Here is a 24,215-nt window from a genome sequence, read left to right as displayed (position 1 = left end):
CTAAGAAGAAAACTGTGTCCTGTTATTCCTGGAACCACCTTCTCTTACTGTTTAGCTCACTGCATAGGCTGAGTAGCCACACACTCAACCGAGGGCAGAAGACCCCCCAAAAAAACAAGTGTGGACAGAAATGAAAACCATCAGAGGGTTAAGACAGCAGTTTAGACCTGAGTGACTGGACTCTGTTTGACAGCTTTGAAGCATCCAGCTCCAAGAAACGTTTCTGCAGTACCTCAAAGGTATACTTTAGATGCCTGGATAATGGAGATTCAGTGCATATGTCAAACCAAAGAGGACACAGCAAGCCCTGGGAACACCTTCAAGGCCTGTAACAACTTTCCCCTCAACAACAATTCCATTGTCTTTAATGCACTTTCGCTGGAACTTCCTGTCTTGGTCACAATTACTGCCATCACAAGCTGTTCAATTCTTGTCTGGTCTTCATTGTCCTGTAAAAGTACACAGCAGTGACACTCAAAACCTATGAAATATTGGTCACAACAAAACATTTTTATATAAATTCACACTTTTGGTATATTGAAATGGAGATAGCATACTTTGAATTCTTTGATGAGGTCTCCTGAGGAATCTATGATGCAGCGGATGACCACTTCTCTTCGCATATCAACAGAACACTGTAAATAAACAAGGATACATCCTCCTCTGGGGATCCTCTCCCAAGGTTTTCCTCCACAATACTTAGTTCCTTGCTACTTTCACCACTTGGCTTCATCATATGGGCTAATACATATCTTAGATAAAGGTAATTAACGACATTGTATTATCCTCTGTACAGCTGATTTACATTTGAAACTGAAGTTGTTATAACTGAAATTGAACGTGTATATAAATAAACATGACTTATTGGATATTTTCTTTGAAAGTCCATGAAATGAACTCAAGGTGGTATCTATAATTTGTTACTGAAGTTGTTACTATAACTGAAATTTAACACACCTCCTGTTGTCACACAAATGCATTTGTCAGCTTTTGTGTTTGAGTACCTAATTATCATCCCGTTTAATATTTAATTTACTGTATGGGGGAAGTACTACCTGCTAATGTCAAAGAAAAATTCAAGAATAAACAATTAAGAATAAAGAATAACCTCTCACCCTTACATAAAACAACAAGTAACCAACTGGCTTGAATGTGTGATCATAAGCTGTACCTTCAGCAGTTCCATCTCAGTTCTCAGTCTTTCTCCAAGTGCTCCTCCTTTGCCACGAAACAGTGTCAGCAACTTGGGAGTGAAGATCCAATGAGGACATACAGTTATGTTCCAGCTGCACAGTGGTTATTCGTTGCAATCACCTGAAATAAAGAATGAGAGAAAAATTAATTTCATATAATGTTTTGAGAGGGGGTTTTCAGATACATTTGGTTCCTTTTGGTCTCTAAACATTGATTAATGATTTCATGTCGACGATGTGCAAATGTGTTGTTCATTTTTTCCTTTACCATCCTTTCATTGTTTTTCTTCTTAAATTCTGACACCAGCTCTTCTCGTTCTTTTTCCAAAGTCTTCTCATCTTGACCCCCTGGGTAGGACGGGAGGTAGTTGACCTCGGCTCTTCTTGGCTTTTTAACATTTTTCGCACACTTCCTGTCATCTGGGTGTTTGTGTTTTAGAGCATTGCATGTGACCTCAGGAATGCCAAAGCCTCTGAGTTTTGTTCGATAGTTAGCCATTTTATATTTAATGCTTGTCTGCCATGCATATAGGCCTGAAAAGCTCCCTCGATCCTTTAGACATGGGTGCGCCTTTATAAGCGCCTCAGCAACGGAACGAATCTGAAGGGTGGATGGATATGCAGTGTACGTGTAAATGGACTGAGCCAGCTTTTCGAGTATGTCTGACTTGACATTTGGGGTAGTTAGCACTGTCTCATCTTTTCTGTAAATTTCATTGGCTCTTCCAAGAACCATTTCTGACTCAACAGAGAAGTGTGGAATGATGAATTCTTTTGGCCATGGCTTCCCGGCTGTTATTCGGAGACAGGATGGCCGTGCTTGCAGTGGAATCTGATGTGTCAGAGGAGTCCTGTATGGTAGTACGTGTGGAGGAGGTAGTGTCAAGGGTTTGCTCCGTGAGACCACAGCCAGTAAAACTTTCATTGGGTGGAAACAAAGTAAGAACTATTGGTGCGACTGTCACAGCCTTTATTGTGGATCTGTGTTGAATTTGATTCGTGGAGTGAAGAGTGAAAAAGTCCTCAAAATCCGAATCCATATACTGAAGACTGATTTCATCTGTAATATTTAAAGCCTGCTTGACAGCGGAGTGTAACTCCTCCAAGGACTCTGGTATTCCAGATGGCAGTGTTAGCTTTTCTATCCTGTGGTCAAAGATTACCCTGAGGGACACTGATTCCATGTTTGCTTACCTAAAAAACAAACAAAAAAATATTTAATTGACACTCATAGAAAACTATTTTGGTGATTGATATGGCAGACTGTGCTACTTTGAAAATGCTAATGTTAAAAAGCTTGGGAGTTTTCACATAATTATGATGCAGTTGTTTTAGCAATAAAGCTACTTACTATTATGGTAAACTGCAACTAATGTGTCTTTTCAGTGTAACCATGCGCTTTCCCTCCACAATATAGGATGCCAGTGGATAATGATCTTGAAGGCTATGATGAACAAGAATCAATTCCCCACTGCTTTCTAACAGGAAAGACCTAAAATGCTCTAGGTACCAGGCACTGAGTTTCTTCACAATGAAGTAGAGATTGGCTTCCAGTCCTCCAGTGGAAGCATATGGGATGATCATTCCAGCAGAATATCGTGTCCCATTGTATGTTACAGCATTTGACAACTGTATGCTGGTTAGCTGAGGGAACAGTTCCTTCACAGATTCTTGGATTCTATCATCTAGTACTTCCAGAGGCACAGATGACACTTTGCTGACAATTAGTGCAGACATACTTTTATGTTTCTGCCAATGGTAGGCCATCATCATCTGATGCTTCGTTGAAAGTGACAACAAAACATTCTTGAAGTTACCCGTGAACCGGACTACTCGTTTAAAGAACCTATGTTTGGCCTCGAAGCGCATAGTCCATACTCCAACTAGAGGACCAAAGGCTTCTATCAGAGCATAGTGCTCGAGAAAATGGTGCTTTGGTGTCAGTTTCAGCTTCGGGAAAACCTCTTGCAACCTCTGACGGTGCTCTGAAATGTTCAGGTCAAGAAAAGCTAGACTTTCACATGAGTGGATAGGAGCCAATGTGAGCTCTACAATGTCTTTCAATGTCATAAGTATTTGCCACGCAGGATCATCACAGGGAATCCTTGATCCAATAAGCAGTGGCAATGACCTAATGAGTGCCCAGTTCTCGTGAGCATTTCCTCCTATGCTACCACGACTTGCAACATTTTCTGGGATGGGTTGGGGACGGTCAACAGCATCTGCAAACTTGAAGGGAAACTTCTTTATCAAATCATTGAGTTCTGACAATGTCAAGTACTTATTGTTAATGAAAACAGAAAGGCAAAGTGCTAATTCTGAAGGAACTATGCCTTCAAAAAGATCATGGAGTATGTCAGGAGGATATCCAGTAACAAAATGAAAGTGACTCAGTTTTTCTGTCAGTGGACAAGCTCTCTTGACACCATAGTAATGTAGTAATGTGGGATTTTCTTTTACAGTCTTGACATGCAATTCATGGGCCTCTTTTGTTCTCCGTTGAAATTCATGTCCATGCTTCTGACGGTATTCAGACTGTGGTCCGAGGCAGAACCTGCAAACGTAAGGACCAGTGAAACTTTCAACAAGTCCTCCAAGGGAGTGCGCAGCAAGATTGTCAGCAGCAACACAGTAAACGGTTCCTTTAATGTTTTTTCCAACACTGGGTATGAAAACTCCTTCCTGTTCCAAGACAGAAAGATCTTTCAGAAGTGGCTCTAAAATAGCTTCATAACCAAATCGTTTCGCATGCACAGCTTTGCAGAGAATGCTTCAATGTATCGCAGTTAGTGTAGAGCGCACTTCAGGTGGTGCATTTGCGAGAACCCAGTACACTGCTGTAATTTTGTGTTTTTTCCGTGATGTCCCTAATGGGTTGCAAACTTCAAAATCATCGATATAAACAATTAAAGAAATTCTTGGTTCTTACATTTACATTTATTCATTTAGCTGACGCTTTTATCCAAAGCGACTTACAATTGCTATATATGTCAGAGGTCGCACGCCTCTGGAGCAACTAGGGGTTAAGTGTCTTGCTCAGGGACACATTGGTGTCTCACAGTGGATTCGAACCCGGGTCTCTCACACCAAAGGCATGTGTCTTATCCACTGCGCCATCACCACCATCTTCAGAGAAAAAATCATTGTTCTTGAAATGTGTCCCATTTTGACATGATTCTTATTGACTGGATGTGCTGGGTTGTATTTTTAAAACAGCGTCTGCAAAAACTGTATCGGTCAATATCTGCTGTAATGTCTGAAGAAGGGGCACATACTGAAAGCTGAGCTTTTCTTGTGCATCGAGGATGTATTCCACAGGCTCTATGATATCAAAATGTTCCTTGAAATATTTTTTTCTCTTAAATGAAGAACCAAAGGGCCCATTTCCTCCTAGTGCATCGCTTAAAGGATGTGACTTGCACAGTTCCTCCACCAATTCTGCAATACGTCCTCCTCAACAACACAGCTGTGCTTTTCTAAACTTCGATGAACAACTTGTTGGAAAACGGGAGCAGAAGATGTGCAAATGAAATTAAGCTCTTCCACCAGCTCGTCAATGCATTTACTAGAAACATTGTAAACACTTTCCAGCTTTAAAAGAAGTGAGCCAATTGTTCTAATAATTTCATCTGAGGCATCTATTGTTTGATTTGGTTCACTTTCTTCACAATTGCTATCACTCACGATCAAATCAATTCCATTTTGTAAAGTGTAATGTTTCCCAATTATAGCTGGCTTAAAGTCTTCATGTGAATGGGGGCTGTGCTTTCGGCTTTTGTGAGTGAAAATGTCCCATATATATATTTGTTTTATTTGTAATGTTGTAAGAGGTCACACCTTGCCCTTGCGTTATATTTGCAGACTTTACAGCTCCATTTCATTGCATCTATTAAAAAAAAGACACATGAGTACATTTCACATTTTAACTGTTTTTTTTTCTTTTTAATTTTAAAATGTTTATTTGCATTTCAGGTTTAATGAATTAAATATTTTTTTTAGCCTGTACTTAAACTGTATGGTTGGTTATTGTTTATTTTATTTTAATTCCCATTTTGATTCTGTCAATCAATTCTTATCGATTCCCAGTTTTGATTGCGTTAAAGTCAAACTATCAGGAATATTAATTCTGTTCTATTAGTTGGAGCTGAATGTGATACAAAATCAGCACTAGGCTATATAAAAACTTGCTCAAGAGGGAAACAAACTATTAATGTTTAACACATGCATTTATTGGATTCAACCAGAAATGAACGGAATGATAATAATCTGAATACCGTGTAATTTTTATTGAAACAAATAAAATAAACTACGTTCAGGGCTTCCATACAATCGAGATTGCGCAGAATGACCTTGTAATCGTACCTAGCTCCTAACAGGATGTGAATGATTAGGTTCAAGTGACATTATTTAAATGAAATACATGCACGCTTTCTCTAACTCGTGGGCTGGTCATTACTGTAGATTAGCGTGGAACGTCCTGGCAGATCGCCAGGTCGGGTCCTCACAGATTTGTAAAAAAACAAATAAATAAAAAAAAAACATGAAATAGAAGATTTTTAATTTTAGAACACGTATCTGGTTCCAGAATTTTCGATTTGCTACCCTACTATGTTGTGCAACAAAATGCACTTATGTTCACGGATTATTATTCGTAATATGCCAGCGTGAGGGATTGAAATGGAGAAGTGCATTGGATTGATGAAAAACAAGTTCACAGTTAATAGTTTTAAATTACCCCCTTCAGCCATTAATCGATGTAAAACATGGGTTCCAATACTTTATGAGTAACGTTAACACCCTAACGTTAGTTCAAACGCACGGAGCCAATAGGCCTAACGTTACATGATGAGGATATAACATTAGGCCACAAAATAAGAATTCGTTGCATTGTGTGTGAACACTGACTACAGCCATTATTAAACAATACTGATCGTTCTCCTTTAATTAAGATAGTAATCTACAAAAAATATTGGCTAACGTTAACATTACATGAACGTAGCAGCTTTAACCGACCATTAACTATTTTTTTTTTTTTTGTAATGCTGCCAATACTACATACAATAGACAATGACTAATTTAAAACAGTTTTTTTGTCATTTATAAATTAAATAACATTCCTTACCTTTGTGAAATTAACCGAAAAAGAGCCGCGATCAGCTTCGCATTACTTTTAAAGGTAACTTTCCCCAACACTGCTTTACAGTACTTTTAAAGAAAGATGTGAATATTTTCAAGAAATAAAAATTCCAGAAATTAATTTAGAACTTTCTGTATTTGATTATTCTTTCTTACCAAGTTCTTAGTCCAGCCACTCTCGATCACAACAATGTATATTACAGATGATGAAGCAAATCGTCAGTTTGTTGTTTGGCACACATGCACACAGACATTATTTCAGTCGTGAGATGCAGAAGAAATCTTTAGACATGTAACACAAACCATAATCATAACAACAAAAGACAATACTTGAACCTTTTCTGATAAGAAGTGTGTGCTACAAACACAATAATTTTTGATGATCATTTCTGTCCAGTCGGCTTGTTTTATCTCGTTTAACCACCGCTGTCGTTGTTGTTTGTCTGGCAGTGGCAGTAGGAATGTGATACAATACTCCGTCGATTCTTGCATCCAACATCACAAGAAGATGATATGTTAAGCTCTGGTGCTGGTTTGAATGGGCCGCCTCCAGCTTTCCTTGTGTTTTGTCTCCAGATAGCGCTGACGTAATGGTGACGTTGGTGCTGTATCAAACGTGCATATATCTACACGCTGACCAAAAGAAGCTGTGAATTTGCTCCAGAACACTTGACCTTACATCACGCAGATTCCTCATACATTAGGTCACATGGTACTAAACAATTCTCCTTTTTGGGTAACAAAAATAATCAGCACAGATTATGTATTAAAAACTTTTGTCTATAAAATATATAAATTCAGATTTTAATCAATGTACATTTTACTGTTGTGTTTTAGAGATGATAGTGATTTAAAACTCAGTTTAAGCTATTTGTACTTGATTATATTAAGATAAATAGTACTTTTTACTTGCCACAATTTTATTTCTTCTTATAAAGTACTTGCTACACTTTTGTATTATATTTTCTTCAATCTTACATTAAATATGGTAACTGGAAGCTAAATGTTCAGTTGATGTGCAAGAACCTCTCGCCACTGATTTTGCACATAAAGAAAAGTTTAAGTTGTCTTAATAGAATTGAATTGTATTAACAACCAAAAGAGTACATAACGAGTTATTTTATTTAGTGTGCATTGGTTTGTACTAGCGTGGAGATACATGCCAACAAAACCATCTTAAGAATGATTTTCCTAAATCAAGGAACACAACAGAAGTTCTTACAGCTTTCTATTATCCTTGACAAAGTTAAAACGCTTATATTGATACTTTTTACATCAAATAAATAAACGCTTCAAATGTTTCGATCAAATTTGAGAAAGCGTACGGTCAGCAAAGTCTGTTCATTATTTCAGTTTTGACTGCAGTCAATGCAGGACACCGGCCGAAAACCAGACAAATACAATAACCTGGTAGCCGTTTTATTAAGTTACAATGCTTCAAAACAGTGTAAAGGAACACAATACATTAAACTAAGTCCTATTCTCTGATTCCTAACCACAAATGCAATATTAATAAAAAAACAATGGTAATATTAATCCTTACAGAACAAGCACCAAATCACTTTAAGAAACACAAGCTCTTTCATGGAGTAGATGGGTGGCTCTTAAAAGAGCCTTTGTGGTGTGAGAGTGTCGGGCTGCTCTACTTGGAGCTGGTGTACTTGGTGACGGCCTTGGTGCCCTCAGACACGGCGTGTTTGGCCAGCTCCCCGGGCAGCAGCAGACGCACGGCGGTCTGGATCTCTCTGGAAGTGATGGTGGAGCGCTTGTTGTAGTGAGCGAGACGAGACGATTCACCGGCGATGCGCTCGAAGATGTCGTTGACGAAAGAGTTCATGATCCCCATCGCCTTGGAAGAGATCCCGGTGTCAGGATGAACCTGCTTCATCACCTTGTAGATGTAGATAGCGTAGCTCTCCTTCCTGGTCTTTCTGCGCTTCTTTCCTCCCTTCCCCGCGGTCTTTGTGACGGCTTTCTTGGAGCCCTTCTTAGGCGCGGACTTCGCTGGTTCAGGCATGATGATGCTGACGAGTCAATGATGAGAAAGAGCCGGACAGAGCCGTTTATTGACGAACCTATGCTAATTTACACAGAGATGTGGATTCTTCTGATTGCGTGTCTACACAGACCACACCCATTAGCTCCACTGTGATTGGACAACTCCAAGTACCACGAGCCGGACGAGGGCCAATCACAGGAGGCGCCCACCGCTCCATGTTTGAGTGACATCAGCCCACGTGACTAATCTCCCTTTGTTTTAATTCCCGCTCTTTTTGAGAAAAGAGAGCAATAATGATTAAACACTTTATTTTCCTCTGCTGTCCCGCCAGTTTTACTTCTGCTTCAACTACCACTTGATTGTTTTATAAATGACTTAAAGCGCAGAATCAGACAAAAGGCAAGCTTATGCTCCAACTTTGAGAATCAGCATCAAAATTCAGAATTAAATTACTTTAACAGATGTTTCCAGATATGAGGAACGTAAAGACTCAAAAAAGTAGTTTTGTTCTGAAACTTATGAAAAGGGATATATTCTCTGTGCAACACACATCAAGTATCTTCACTTTCAGTGTTTATTCAGAAGCATGATGCTGCAACTCTTTATCTGGAGTATAACACATGAACATGGTCTCTTTCTCTGAGAGTGTGTGTGGCTCTGAAAAGAGCCGTTGGGTTTGTTCTCCGGATTGAAGGCGTTTATCCTCCGAAGCCGTACAAGGTGCGTCCCTGTCGTTTGAGCGCGTACACCACGTCCATGGCGGTGACGGTCTTTCTCTTGGCGTGCTCGGTGTAGGTGACGGCGTCGCGGATAACGTTCTCCAGGAACACCTTCAACACCCCGCGGGTCTCCTCGTAGATCAGACCGGAGATGCGCTTGACGCCGCCGCGGCGCGCGAGACGACGAATGGCGGGTTTGGTGATTCCCTGGATGTTATCCCGCAGCACTTTCCGGTGCCGCTTAGCGCCTCCTTTCCCGAGCCCTTTACCGCCTTTACCTCTTCCAGACATGATCGAGATGCTTCTGTTTCTGTCAATCACTATTGTGTTATAAGTGCTCCGGAGTAGCATTTTATATTTGCTTACAGGACCTAACTGAAACCAGCTGCGCGTCATATGGGTTTGACCCCCCCCCCCCCTCCGAGCAGGAAACAATGTGGTTTAAGGCCAATCTTAATTTAACAGTCTGTCTTGTTTTGCATTGAAATTCTTATTTTAAAATGTTAATTTGACAAAGACGTTTTTTTTTAGATCATATCTACATAATATGTAAATTTATGAATTTGGTAGACGCTTTGATTTTCATATCATCATCATGATTGTCTAGAGCCGCGGACATGCACCGAAGTAAACGGAGAGCTAGTCACCGCAGTTTAAAAAAGACAATTTATATAATTGCACTTCCATATATCATATACACATGCATATCCTCCTGAGACCCAGCTATGGAGTGTGTGCCTCTGTAGTGGACATTATATTTCAGTGTATTTCTCTGTATTTCTCTGTGTATATCACAGTTGTAAGTCTGGATGTCCTGAACAGAGCACATTCAGGGCTTTATAGAGATACTAAATGATTGGACGTTTCACCAGGACCACTCCCTCTCCTCGGTCTTTAAAGATGGCTCAATTTAATTTAGTGAAACATTTTACATCCTTATGGAAATATGATTATATTTTGTAATTGTCATTTAAATCTGAATAATTTTCTAATTGTTTGTCATAAAGCAACATCTCAGGAAAATGTTATGGGTTTTCAAATTCAAATATGACTTCCTGTTATGAGACAGGACATCATTTCATACATGTCCACTGTGGAGGACACCGGGACTAAAAGCATGTTTATGATGCATTTTGTGAGACATAACAATTGAATAGGAAAATCAATTATATATCTATTTTGTTATTAAATATTAGATATTATTATGAAAATCTGACAATTTATTACTCCCATTATGACAATTATTTTTTCAACACACTGTCCCAACAGCAACCCATTAATATGCAAATTAGCATCTAAAAAACAGAGATGGCGCCGCTGTGTTCGGACGCCGTTCGGGTCGCTCCGCTGATATTTTGCTTCAACTTTCTTTTTTACTTACTTTTACTTTCTCTTTTTACACATTTCACGTCGGCACTGATCACCTACAACATAGAAACACTTTTGGACATTGGAAACCGCTACACCAACCTGCTTCAGGACACTTTATCCACGAATCCTGCGTGGCCTCTGGAGATTCTTCGGAACGCGGAGACGAACAATACCCCCCCGAGGCGACGGATCAAGAAACACCGCGGGAAGCGTGCTGGAAATCGAGTCAGACTCAGGAAAAGGGCTCACAGTCCTCCTCTTCCGAGCATTCTCCTCTCAAATGTCCAATCCTTGGAGAATAAGATGGACGATCTTAGAGCCAGGATTAGTTTCCAACGGGACATAAGGGACTGTAACATCCTTTGTTTGTCAGAAACGTGGCTTTCGTCCTCGGTCCCGGACACTGCTGTAATGCCGAGTGATAACTTATCACACTTGAACCCATCTTTCATTCACTAGTACACTCAAGTGTACTACAAGTGGTAGCTAAATACATTTTTTAAATACAAAGATAGTATGCTAAAAGTACATTTTAGTTCATATTCATGGTGTCTCAAAATAGCACAGTTGAGTACACTTAGATGATCTTAAGTTTATCTTAAGGAGTACTAAAGGATAATTTTTAGTGTATTAAGTACAAAATTAGCGCGCGAAAATAGAGCACTTTAAGTACATTATGGAAGTGTACTTGTTTTTCACCTGGGATGGTCATTTATATTATAACTAATTTATAATTGTGCACCCTGGCTGTTGACAAACAGGAGATGATTTGGACTGAAGGCCTGGGAAAGAAAAGGCCAAACAAATCAAATCAAATCAAATCACTTTTATTGTCACATCACCACAGCACATGTGCCTTCGTGAGTGAAATTCTTGAGAGCGTGCTCCAGACACTGCAGAAACAATTTACATATAGACATTACCATACATACGTACAGACTTATACAGATGACAATGTGTAATATACACATACATATACTCAGTACACACAGTGTACTATTAGACAGACATACAGTTACCGATACACATTATACACAGTATGTAGTACACATTCTACGTTATATACACACAGTAATATGCGAAGATGCAGCAGATTATATATAACCGGGTGTGCAAATGTCATGGATGTGCATTGGATGGTATCCAGTGCTGGCAAAAAGATTGTTGTATTTGTGCAGTAGTGTACTGGTAGTCCAGTTTGAACTGTATGGAATTAAAGTGCAGTGCGTGGTATATTGTAAAGTGGGAGTGTGCTGTAGGGTGTATTAGTTTTTACTGTTCATTAGCCTGATAGCCTGAGGAAAAAAGCTATCCCTCAGTCGGCTAGTGCGGGATCGGATGCTGCGGAGACGTCTTCCTGAGAGCAGCAGAGAGAGCAGTCTGTGGGACGGGTGGCTGGAGTCATTGATGATCCTCCGCGCTTTCTTTATACACCGCCTGGTGTAGATGTCCTGGAGGGAGGGAAGCTCACCTCCAACAATGTGACGGGCAGTTCGCACGACCCTTTGCAGAGCTTTGCGGTTGCCAGCAGTGCTGTTTCCAAACCAGGCGGTGATGCAGCCTGTCAGGATGCTCTCCACAGTGCAGGTGTAGAATGATCTGAGGATGCTGGGGCTCATTCCAAACTTCCTCAGCCGTCTCAGGAAGAAGAGGCGTTGGTGTGTCTTCTTCAGCACTGCATCTGTGTGAGCGGACCATGTGAGATCCTCAGTGATGTGAACACCGAGGAATTTGAAGCTGTTTACTCGCTCCACAGGTGTCATGTCGATGGTGATGGGTGTGTGTTCTCTGCTCTGTCTCCTGAAATCCACCACCAGCTCCTTGGTCTTGTCGATGTTGAGTGAGAGGTGGTTCTCTTGACACCATTTAGTCAGGGTTCTCACCTCCTCTCTGTAGGCCGTCTCATCGTTGTCAGTGATCAGGCCTATCACCGTTGTGTCGTCAGCAAATTTGACGATGACGTTGGAGCTGTGTGTTGCTGTACAGTCGTGTGTGTACAGGGAGTACAGGAGTGGGCTGAGGACGCAGCCCTGAGGAGCACCAGTGTTGAGGGTCAGCGGGGATGAAGTGTTGTTGCCCATTCTGACCACCTGACATCTGCCTGTCAGGAAGTCCAGGATCCAGCTGCACAGAGATCCGTTTAGTCCCAGAGTCTGGAGCTTCTCAACCAGTGTGGCAGGCACTATGGTATTAAATGCTGAGCTGTAGTCCACAAACAGCATTCTCACATAGGTGTTCTTATTTTCCAGGTGGGAGAGAGCAGTGTGCAGGGTGAAGGCAATAGCGTCGTCTGTGGAACGGTTTCTGCGATATGCAAATTGTAGGGGATCCAGTGAGTCAGGCAGCACAGAGCAGATGTAGTCTCTGATGAGTTTCTCAAAGCACTTGCTGAAGATGGGTGTCAGAGCAATGGGCCTCCAGTCATTCAAGCATGTGATTTTATTTTTCTTTGGAATGGGCACAATGGTGGATTTTTTGAAGCATGCGGGAACCACAGACAGAGAGAATCATGCGGGAACCACAAACAAGAATCATGCGGGAACCTTTTGAAGCATGCGGGAACCACAAACAAGCAAAGTATCTCTGAACTCTCTGACTTTAGTTGATTTCTCTGGACATGAGACGATTGATTTCAGATGATATGAAGCATGAGATGCACTGACGCAGAATGTTTTGCACTGAATCATTCTGAGTGAAGAGAAGGAAACAAGGACAGGAGGAAAAGAGGCTCTCATGCATCTTGTTTGTATTGTCTGGAGATCAACGTATCTGAGTTAATATGACAAACATGAATAAAGAAACAGAGACAAACACATTCTGTTCATCTGTAGCACAAAGAATCAAAACATATAATATTGTTTATCAAACGTGAAAAGACAGAATTTCAAGACAAAAACTCTTTCAATGCTTTCAATAAAGAGTGGAATCTCGCCAGTTTTTGTAATTATTTTTATAATTTTTTTTGTGAAAATGGTGGCTAATTCCTATGAATTCATATAAACACATTCCTTACTTTCCAAACTATTATTATTATTATTAGTAGTATGCTGACTTGCCATGAGTCTCAAACTCCAGATGTTTGTGCTTCAAGCCGCCCAAAACAGCAGCTGTATGAAACACTGCACACGTCCTTCACTGAAGATCATTTCATTATATTCACTTTCTAACTATCACTGAAACACACAGAAGATGATTTTAATCTGTTATCAACTTTTACAGTTAAACAAGGCATTAGATTCACACGCGGCTGTGTTCCGGGGCTGATGCTCGCCTTGAGTTTGATCTGACCGGAGCAAAACAAACATTTCCTCGCCGAGTATTTTAGTCTCCACAGAAAGCCGAGAACCTCTGCTTGGTGTTCACTGTGTTTCTACTGCGCTAAACTATTTCATCACTCGAGTTTTGTCCTTAAATGTAGGAGAAGAAAACACAAGCGAGGGGCTCGCGGAGGCGCGCGGACACGGAGCGGCGGGTTGAGTCTATGAGGTTCTCATGTGTTGTTTAAGAGCGCAGCGCCGCTCGAGCGCCACTCATTGAACTCAGTGTTTGAAAGACTGTTAATCCGCTCCGAGAAATGGCAGAAACCGCTCCAGCTGCAGCTCCGCCGGCCAAAGCGCCCAAGAAGAAGGCCGCCGCCAAAGCCAAGAAAGCAGGTCCAGGCGTCGGTGAGCTGATCGTCAAAGCCGTGTGCGCGTCCAAGGAGAGGAGCGGCGTGTCCCTCGCCGCGCTGAAGAAAGCTCTCGCCGCCGGCGGCTACGACGTGGAGAAGAACAACTCCCGCGTCAAGATCGCCATCAAGAGCCTGGTGACTAAAGGCACCCTGCTGCAGGTCAAAGGGACCGGCGCCTCCGGCTCCTTCAAGATCAGCAAGGATCAAGCAGAGACCAAGAAGAAACCGGCCAAGAAAGCGGCTCCTAAAGCCAAGAAACCCGCTGCTGCCAAGAAGCCCAAGAGCGCAGCGGCAAAGAAGCCCGCCGCTAAGAAATCACCCAAGAAGGCCAAGAAACCCGCCGCCGCGGCCGCTAAGAAAGCGACCAAGAGCCCCAAGAAGACGAAGAAGCCAGCGGCGCCCAAGAAAGCAGCTAAGAGCCCCAAAAAGACCAAGGCCGCCAAACCCAAGACGGCTAAGCCTAAAGCTGCTAAACCTAAAGCTGCAAAGCCTAAAAAGGCAGCTCCCAAGAAGAAATAAATCTTCTGTTTTATTCCCCAAAGGCTCTTTTCAGAGCCATCCACTCACTCCAGAGAAAGAGCAAAACACCTGCATTTAGACTCTTTATAAGTAAATTATTATAAGATTGTATATGAGTTTACCTCGACTCACAATGTTTTACAGATTGACTGCATTTAGAAAAAAAAATATTCACTTGTATTATGAACATCGATTGAATGGATCATCATCTAAATTTAGTTTAAAAACAATGTGTCCCTGCAGCACAAAAGCAGTCATCAGTAACACAGGTATATTTGTAGCAATAGACAACAATACATTGTATGGATCAAAATTATACATTTCTCTTTTATGACAAAAATCATTAGGATATTAAGATCATGTTCCATGAAGATATTTAGTACATTTTCTACTGTAAATATATCAAAACTTAATTTCTGATTAGTAATATGTGTTGCTAAAAACTTAATTTGAACAACTTTTTCTTAATATCCCCCGGAGACCCCCCTCTCAAAAAAAAAGAAAAAAGTTTTGTGAACTTAGTATTTTTTCATGTCATTACATTATTAAGAGCGTTAGAAATAAATGGAAAATTAACATTTTTGAAAAAAAAAATATATATATATATATATTCACGTTTTATTCAATGTCCTTTGAAGAAGACACTAGGACTAAGTTTTTTCTAAAAATAAAATGGCATGAATAGACATCAAAAATACAAAAACAATGGGATTTTTGTTTAAATCACCAATCGATTTGTAGGTTTCAGGATTTTTTTTAAGGATGATTCTTAACTATGTTATAAAATATATAACAAAATTATTTGATATTCCATTTTGTTTCATGCAATATGTGTGTAAAAAAATTCCATAAACTGGTTTTCCCATTAAACAGTGTATCTATACTGTATCTAATTTGCATATTGTGTTGCTGTTGGGACAGTGTGTTGAAAAAGGAATTGTCATATTGTTAGTAATAATGGCCAGAGTTTCATAATAATATCTAATATTTAATAACAAAATAGATATACAATTAATTTTACTATTCAATTGTTATGTCTCTTAAAATGCATCATAAACATGCTTTAGTCCCGGTGTCCTCTACAGTGGACATGTGAGGTCTCAAAAACTGCATAGTTGGGTCTCAGGAGGATATTTAGATTTTTTTGCATCCTCAGATTCCAGATTTTCAAATAGTTGTATCTCAGCCAAATATTGTCCTATCATAACAAACCATACATCAATGGAACGATGATTTATTCAGATCATTTGTACATCTCAATTTAAAAAAATGGACCCTTATGACTGGTTTTGTGGTCTAGGGTCACATATTTACTAATGTTCTTTGCATTGATTTGATCAAAATAATAAGGAGATCTCACTCAAAGCTGAGCATCAACCCAGTGAACTGCCTCTCACTCTCTCCACATCAGATGTTTACTCCACTCTGTGCAAGGTGAATGCACGGAAGGCAGCTGGCCCTGACGGAATACCTGGTCGTGTGCTTAAAGCCTGTGCGGAGCAGCTAGCTGAGGTCTTCACGGACATTTTCAATCTGTCCCTGGCCCAAACAACTGTCCCCACTATCTTCAAAACCTCCACCATCGTACCAGTACCGAAACACTCCACTGCCTCGGTCCCTAACGACTTCCGTCCTGTTGCACTCACCCCCATCATTGCCAAGTGTTTTGAGAAACTGGTTGCATCCCACTTAAAATCCTGTCTCCCTGCTACACTGGACCCATTCCAATTTGCCTATCGCCACAATAGGTCAACAGAGGACGCCATCTCAACAGCGCTTCACTCTGCCCTCACCCACCTGGACAGTCAAAACACACATGTGAGAATGCTGTTCATAGACTTCAGTTCTGCATTTAATACAGTAATCCCCTCCAAGCTGATCTCCAAGCTCAGCCAGCTTGGAATCAGCACACCCATCTGCAATTGGATTCTAGATTTTCTGACTAACAGACCTCATTCCGTCAAGTTAGATAACCTCTCCTCCTCCATCATCACCCTGAACACCGGCGTGCCACAGGGCTGCGTACTGAGCCCTCTCCTGTACTCCCTCTTCACCCATGACTGTGTTCCTGTTTATGGCTCCAACACCATAATTGAATTTGCAGATGACACCACGGTGGTAGGTCTGATCAAGGATGACGATGAATCAGCCTACAGGGATGAGGTGCAGCACCTGGCTGTGTGGTGTGCCACCAACAATCTACAGCTAAACACCCAGAAGACAAAGGAGATCATTGTGGACTTCAGGCGGACTAGGAGTCATGCACACACACCCATCTACATCAACGGAGCTGAAGTGGAGCGTGTGTCGAGTTTCAAGTTCCTTGGCATCCACATCTCTGATGACCTCACCTGGTCCCATAGCACTTCCACTCTGGTCAAAAAGGCACAGCAGCGCCTATACTTCTTAGGGAGCCTTAAGAAAGTTCACCTGAATCCCAGGATCCTTGTGGAATTCTACCGCTGTACCATTGAGAGCATACTCACGAACTGCATCTCAGTATGGTACAGCAATTGCTCCGCATCTGACCGCAAAGCACTCCAGCGGGTGGTGAAAACTGCTCAACGGATCACCGGCACCCAGTTAACTTCCATTGAGAACATTTATTATAAGCGCTGTCTGGGCAGGGCAAGAAACATCATCAAGGATGCCTCTCACCCTAACCATGGACTTTTCACCCTCCTTCCATCCGGCAGGCGTTACAGGTGCCTACGCTCTCGCACCAGTAGGCTCAGGAAGAGCTTCTTCCCCGAAGCTGTGACACTTCTGAACGCCACACCACCAATCTAACCTGCACCTGCTTATTACTGCACTGGTCACTTTACACACATGCATTTGCACTACTCTTATTTTGCACAGACTGTACAAGTTATCACACTATAAACTGTATAAAGTTGTTACTACACAAAGCACAGTAAAATATTTCTATAAAATATTGCACTACTGCTATTTTGCATAGAATACATTGTCCTATCAATATTTTGCACACTCATCCAGCTGTATTTATTTATTACCACTGTTCTCACGTTTCTGCTGTTCATAATGTATATAATCCTACATTGCTCTGTTCATAATGTACATACAATCCCTACATTGCATTCCTATTTATATTCTGTATATACTCTGCTCAATACTGTACAATACTGTATATAGCAATTCCACTGTACATTCTGTAAATCATATCTTCATTTACTCTGCACTTATATGTATATAAAACACTATATTCTTGCACTTCTGGTTAGATGCTAACTGCATTTCATTAGCTCTGTACTTGTACTCTGCATAAATGACAATAAAGTTGAATCTAATCTAATCTAATTGATTTACATATTTTAAACTTATCCAGCACCCCATCACAGTTTCTTTAATATTATCTGTCATGTGTTTAGTCTAAATGCAGCACAATCGGTCGCGAGCTGTGGAGGCGTGGCTTTGGCGGTGAGTGTTGGAGGGAAGTTCAGTGATTGGTTTAAAATCTTACAAGGCTCTAAACCAATGGGCGACTGGCACTCTCCTTTAAAAACAGAACAGCGAGACTCACAGCTTTATTATTTCTGTTTGTTAATCAAACGCAGGAGTTTAATCGATCAATAATGAGCGGCAGAGGCAAAACCGGCGGCAAAGCGAGAGCGAAGGCCAAGACTCGGTCGTCCAGGGCAGGGCTGCAGTTCCCCGTAGGTCGTGTTCACAGGCTTCTCCGCAAAGGTAACTACGGAGAGCGCGTCGGTGCCGGTGCTCCCGTCTATCTGGCGGCTGAGATCCTGGAGCTGGCTGGAAACGCCGCGAGGGACAACAAGAAGACCCGCATCATCCCCCGTCACCTGCAGCTGGCGGTGCGCAACGACGAGGAGCTGAACAAACTCCTGGGCGGAGTGACCATCGCTCAGGGCGGCGTGCTGCCCAACATCCAGGCCGTGCTGCTGCCCAAGAAGACCGAGAAACCCGCCAAAGCCAAGTAAACCGAGTCCGGCCTGCTTCTCCAACACAAAGGCTCTTTTCAGAGCCACACACTTCATCTGATAGAGAGCTGTTCTTTCTTTCTTCCTCCATTCTCTATCAGTAGAGACCTGCAGTAAATGCATATAATCAAGCAGACTTTATTAACATCAAACTTGTATCTTTATGGTTTATTGTAGATGTAATCAATATGTAGGTTTATGCACAGATGTAAATAGATATTTGTAAGTACAAATAATATTTACATTTCATCTAGTTGTCTCGTGGCATAACCATGAGAATCCAGAGCTGTATGTATATGTGTGTGTATGTATGGGGGTGGTGATGGCGCAGTGGATAAGACACATGCCTTTGGTGTGAGAGACCCGGGTTTGAATCCACTGTGAGACACCAATGTGTCCCTGAGCAAGACACTTAACCCCTAGTTGCTCCAGAGGCGTGCGACCTCTGACATATATAGCAATTGTAACACATACACACACACGCACATACACACACACATGACGCTTTTGGATAAAAGCGTCAGCTAAATTAATAAATGTAAAATGTTTGTTTCATATGAAGCTTTTAGTGGAAGTCACTGATATGACCTGCTTTATTGTTAGGGAACGGTAAAAAACTAGAATACAAATGAATTAAGCTTCTTAATTTAGTGAGTAAAGCATGATTGACAACATGTGGTTTGATATCTTCCTCATGAATAACTCCAGTGAAGATCAGTCTATCAGCTCTTATGTGTCTCTGCTGATTCAGTGTGTTTCTCTCTCACATTAAATCAATCAGCTCCTTATTTCTTGCATTTTCATCATTTATTCTGTAACTATGTGCTGAGAAATAATATTTCATAAAAGCCTTTAATATTGCCAAAGAAGGTAACACCAGTGACAAAAATATAACATTACATTTGTAAGATAGTTGTCCAGTTGCAGTGATTTTATACAAATTAAATTGTGATGTTATTTTGATGTGTTAGTGGAGAGTGTGTTTGATTGTAAAGTAATAAACACAACAAAGCATTTCGAGCGGGAAACACAAACAGCTCCGTTTGAAAACAGAAGCTGCTCAGTCATTGGCTAGCAGTCGTGAGCAGACGTCTCACATCAGCCAATCACAAGCCGCTGCACATTCATGACATCACCAGCTCGTGGCCATTTCATGCTTTAAAAGCAGCGCGGAACAGAGAGTAGTATATACGTCCTTCTAACGGAGACAGAAGTTAATCTTCGCGATGGCAAGAACCAAGCAGACGGCTCGTAAATCCACCGGCGGCAAAGCCCCGAGGAAGCAGCTCGCTACTAAAGCCGCCCGGAAGAGCGCCCCAGCCACCGGCGGCGTCAAGAAGCCCCACCGTTACAGGCCCGGGACCGTGGCTCTCCGAGAGATCCGCCGTTATCAGAAGTCCACCGAGCTGCTGATCCGCAAACTGCCTTTCCAGCGCTTGGTGCGAGAAATCGCGCAGGATTTCAAGACGGACCTGCGCTTCCAGAGCTCCGCTGTCATGGCCCTGCAGGAGGCCAGCGAGGCTTATTTGGTCGGTCTGTTTGAGGACACCAACCTGTGCGCCATCCACGCCAAGAGAGTCACCATCATGCCCAAAGACATCCAGCTGGCGCGCCGCATCCGCGGAGAGCGCGCTTAAACCCGCCGCTGCAGCGACACCCCAAAGGCTCTTTTAAGAGCCACCAACACTGCACTGAACGAGACCGTTTCACTGTAATACTGAGTATAAACCATAGAGATTAACAACGTGCTCGAGTCTTTAATCAACTCTGTCTTCACTCGGTCTTATTCACTTACAACTTTACTACAGAAGAGTTCACACACAAGCAAAAACATGAAATAAAATGTGGATGTGCCACTCTTAATACACAGTTTCGCAATAACACATGCTTCTGTAGATACATAAAAACTGAAATTATCCTGCTTGTAATATGCATGTGTATAACGCCAGGTGCATTTATTTATAGGGTTAATAATATAAAGATATTATAAATTAACCTGTTTAAAGTGTGTCGTAAATGTCTGTTGAGATGTTTAATGTGAAAATGTATGTAATTTTATAATGTGTATATTTAAGGGGAATTGAGAACCACTGGTTAAAAGTTGTAAGTTTTAAATTTTGATGCTGATTCTCAAAGTTGGAGCATAAGCTTGCCTTTTGTCTGATTCTGCGCTTTAAGTCATTTATAAAACAATCAAGTGGTAGTTGAAGCAGAAGTAAAACTGGCGGGACAGCAGAGGAAAATAAAGTGTTTAATCATTATTGCTCTCTTTTCTCCAGATTCTCTCAATGGGTTTATAAGCGCTTAAAAAAATACACTGATATTTGAGTCTAACAAAAAGAGCGGGAATTAAAACAAAGGGATATTAGTCACGTGGGCTGATGTCACTCAAACATGGAGCGGTGGGCGGAGCTATAAATTCGCCTCATGTGATTGGCCCTCTTCCGGCTCATGGTACTTGGAGTTGTCCAATCACAGTGGAGCTAATGGGTGTGGTCTGTGTAAAGACGCAATCAGAAGAAACCGCATCTCTGTGTAAATTAGCATAGGTTCGTGAATAAACGGCTCTGTCCGGCTCTTTCTCATCATTGACTCGTCAGCATCATCATGCCTGAACCAGCGAAGTCAGCGCCTAAGAAGGGCTCCAAGAAAGCCGTCACGAAGACCGCGGCGAAGGGAGGAAAGAAGCGCAGAAAGACCAGGAAGGAGAGCTACGCTATCTACATCTACAAGGTGATGAAGCAGGTTCATCCTGACACCGGGATCTCTTCCAAGGCGATGGGGATCATGAACTCTTTCGTCAACGACATCTTCGAGCGCATCGCCGGTGAAGCGTCTCGTCTCGCTCACTACAACAAGCGCTCCACCATCACTTCCAGAGAGATCCAGACCGCCGTGCGTCTGCTGCTGCCCGGGGAGCTGGCCAAACACGCCGTGTCTGAGGGCACCAAGGCCGTCACCAAGTACACCAGCTCCAAGTAGAGCAGCCCGAGACTCTCACACCACAAAGGCTCTTTTAAGAGCCACCCATCTGTTCCATGAAAGAGCGTTTACGGTACTTAACTGATACGGCTTTGTGTTGATAAAAGAAACAGTTAAGCAGGGCTTTATTTTCTTTTCACTGTTTTCGGCAAGATTATGGATTGTTTTTTTTCAAGCGGCACACTTGTGGTCACATTGGTTTTCATACAGGAACTGATTTAATGTGCTTGTGTTCAGATTTGTCTTAAAGTATAATAATTGGTGCTGACTCGCGTGACTAAAGAGTTCTGCTCCAACACACCACTGTCTCCAGATAATCCTGATGCACTTGATTAGTCTAGTGGTGGTGCAGCGGTTCATTTCTCAAGGCTTTTAATGCAGAATAAAGACTGCTGATCGACGCAAATGTGCTGCAGGAAAAACTCAAACTATGCTCCGTGTAGATTAATAACTTTAATATCGGTCAGTGGTTCTGTCAAACAGATGGAAATTACGCAGTTATTTAGCCTGGATAAAGAGTACAAGTTAATTCTCATTAAAAGTGCACTATATTTGTATTTCATCTTATGCACAATAAATATGGTAAACCGAAGTTCAAAAGATGCTTGCTGTGAGAACCACTGATCACTGTTTTCATGCATCAAGCACACATTTCTTCTTCAGTTATGTTTCAACAGATAACTGAAGTTCATTATCAGATCTGAGGAAATATATTGAGGTCGCAATGCGTCCCCCCCCCACCACCCCAAAAAAGGTTTTCGTTATTCTTTCTGTTTTGATAGAGCCATTAGCTAAAGATTGAGCGCAAATCAATCAGTGATGAGAATTTAAATGCAATTATTTTTTTTAATTTTTTTGTGAATGATTGATTTTTTTATTATTAAAAGTTACGCATCTCTAAAAAAAAGATAATTAAAAAAAAAAGTGTTATTTATGCTTCGTGATGTTCTTGTGGATAAGTTGTATTTATAATATGTAATTATATGACACTGAGTAAAAATTAGGTTGTCAATTCATATATATATTTTCTTTTTAATAATTACATGATTTACTCATTAATCTAATTAGTCAATTATTTATCAATATTTGCTGAGGAAAAAAAAAAAAGTCTACATGCCCCAAATAAACAATTAAAAGTTGAATTGTGCTTTCAGAGGAGGGCTGTCCTGAAGAGTTTAGCTCCAATCCTGAGAAACACACCCAAACCTACCTGTATCCTGAACACCTTGATCAGCTCAGGCTTGTTCAGGTGTGTTTGATTAAAGCTGGAGCTAAACTCTCCCTGTTTGAGACAGAGATGTTGAATAATAGACAACACAATAAAGTGGCGTTTCAAACCGTTAATGTTGTTTCACGAGTTCACACTTACATATAATTTGAAGGGGTAAGTTTAATGCGTATTTGGCGTGCTGTCCGAACCCAGAGTACCCCCCCCCCCCCCCATGTAAGTGCTTAGGACTAGACGCGTGGAGAAGGGGTGGTGGAGGGATGCTGCAAACTGTCAGTGGAATGAGGTGAGACTGCTGAGTGTATATATACACCTCTTACCATTGATTGCTGAGTGCTCTCCACTTGTGTTAATTATCTGAACGTGCTCCTCCCGAACTTTGTTAATAAAACATATGTTTTAATTCTACGACTCTCCTCATTAATGCAGCACATTCCTGTAATCTGTCTGGGATATGTTTTAGCCTCTGCATCACATCTTGCTCTTCAAAGGAATAGTTCACCCTAAAATGAAGTTCTCTCATGATTTACTGACCCTCATGTCATCCCAGATGTTTCTGATTATAATGCAAGAGGACAGAACCACTTCAGAAACCACACACAAGTCAACACGACGGTCAAGTTTAAGATATTGGTATTTTCTGTATTTATCGTTTCACTTAAGGCTGCACTACATAACAATTTTTGGTTAAAAATAATCCGAAATCAATATTTGAGCAAGTACATAACCAGCCAGTGTTGAAAACTATCTCCTTACTTCACAGCGATTATCTTATAATAATGTTTTCTGATTTGAGAGTTAGGGGTGGGTTTCCGCAGGAGATTCGAGGCTCTGCTTCATTACATGACCATAGTTTGCTTTTTGGGTTAAAAGCTTTGATTAATATGAAATTCCAATGGCAAGACAATTAGAGATTAGACTACAGAAATTGAAATCTACACGTTAATACTACACTCATAGTCACGCAATGCTGATTTTAACATTAATAATTTGAGAATAAAGTATAACAATAATAAAATTTTAACAATCAATTTTATTTAATTTCTTTATTTTCTTACATATGTGGGTATATAGTATTTATAGAGTTGCAACTTTTAGTTTTAGTTACTTTTTCTTATTTGTAAGTCGCTTTGGACAAAAGCGTTTGGTAATTGACAAAAGTAAAGTAAGTAAAGTAAAGTAATAATAATTTGCACGGTTAGATGTGATGTGATCTAACCAATCTTTAGATTATCACCATTAGTAGCGTGGTTTATTGTAATAATTTTGTCCTCAGTTGGTCAGAACAAACATGGCAGACTTGTTACTCAGATGACAATATACAGTGAAAACTCTGACTTGGGTCATATATTCATGTATTGTCTAGAATCTGTGATTGCTAAGTGTTTGATTCACACATTCAGCTCAAAACATCAGATTCATCCTCGCTGGAGCCGAGC

General features: G+C 41.1%; 6 protein-coding genes across 6 annotated transcripts; 4 read left to right on the top strand and 2 right to left on the bottom strand.

Annotated features, from left to right (window-relative positions):
* Window positions 1-7,957: 7,957 nt before the first annotated feature.
* LOC306873306 (histone H2B-like) lies at window positions 7,958-8,346 on the bottom strand (the record flags this gene model as incomplete). Its single annotated transcript, XM_079422502.1, has 1 exon — window positions 7,958-8,346. One exon carries the CDS (start codon window positions 8,344-8,346, stop codon window positions 7,972-7,974), a length of 375 nt encoding a protein of 124 aa, XP_079278628.1. The 3' UTR covers window positions 7,958-7,971.
* A 680-nt stretch (window positions 8,347-9,026) lies between these two features.
* Window positions 9,027-9,338, bottom strand: LOC306873321 (histone H4; the record flags this gene model as incomplete). The annotated part of the gene is made up of 1 exon (XM_079422542.1): window positions 9,027-9,338. One exon carries the CDS (start codon window positions 9,336-9,338, stop codon window positions 9,027-9,029), a length of 312 nt encoding a protein of 103 aa, XP_079278668.1.
* Window positions 9,339-13,956: 4,618 nt separating this feature from the next.
* LOC306873265 (histone H1-like) lies at window positions 13,957-14,607 on the top strand (the record flags this gene model as incomplete). The annotated part of the gene is made up of 1 exon (XM_079422421.1): window positions 13,957-14,607. Exon 1 carries the CDS (start codon window positions 13,993-13,995, stop codon window positions 14,605-14,607), a length of 615 nt encoding a protein of 204 aa, XP_079278547.1. The 5' UTR covers window positions 13,957-13,992.
* Window positions 14,608-18,200: 3,593 nt separating this feature from the next.
* Window positions 18,201-18,566, top strand: LOC306870650 (histone H2A-like; the record flags this gene model as incomplete). The annotated part of the gene is made up of 1 exon (XM_079418044.1): window positions 18,201-18,566. The coding sequence occupies one exon, from the start codon at window positions 18,201-18,203 to the stop codon at window positions 18,564-18,566; it is 366 nt and encodes a 121-aa protein (XP_079274170.1).
* Window positions 18,567-19,792: 1,226 nt separating this feature from the next.
* On the top strand, window positions 19,793-20,203 carry LOC306881032 (histone H3.2; the record flags this gene model as incomplete). The annotated part of the gene is made up of 1 exon (XM_079434913.1): window positions 19,793-20,203. One exon carries the CDS (start codon window positions 19,793-19,795, stop codon window positions 20,201-20,203), a length of 411 nt encoding a protein of 136 aa, XP_079291039.1.
* Window positions 20,204-21,159: 956 nt separating this feature from the next.
* Window positions 21,160-22,441, top strand: LOC306874853 (histone H2B 1/2-like). The gene has a single exon (XM_079425135.1). The coding sequence runs from the start codon at window positions 21,174-21,176 to the stop codon at window positions 21,546-21,548; it is 375 nt and encodes a 124-aa protein (XP_079281261.1). The 5' UTR covers window positions 21,160-21,173; the 3' UTR covers window positions 21,549-22,441.
* Window positions 22,442-24,215: the final 1,774 nt, after the last annotated feature.

Source organism: Barbus barbus (assembly GCF_936440315.1).
Source record: "Barbus barbus genome assembly, chromosome: 1".
Lineage (NCBI taxonomy): Eukaryota > Metazoa > Chordata > Actinopteri > Cypriniformes > Cyprinidae > Barbus > Barbus barbus.
This window is presented reverse-complemented; position numbering and strand designations above follow the sequence as displayed.

Excerpts from the sequence above, each read along its gene's own strand:
- LOC306874853 (XM_079425135.1), top strand. The coding sequence starts at position 21,174 with ATGCCTGAACCAGCGAAGTCAGCGCCTAAGAAGGGCTCCAAGAAAGCC.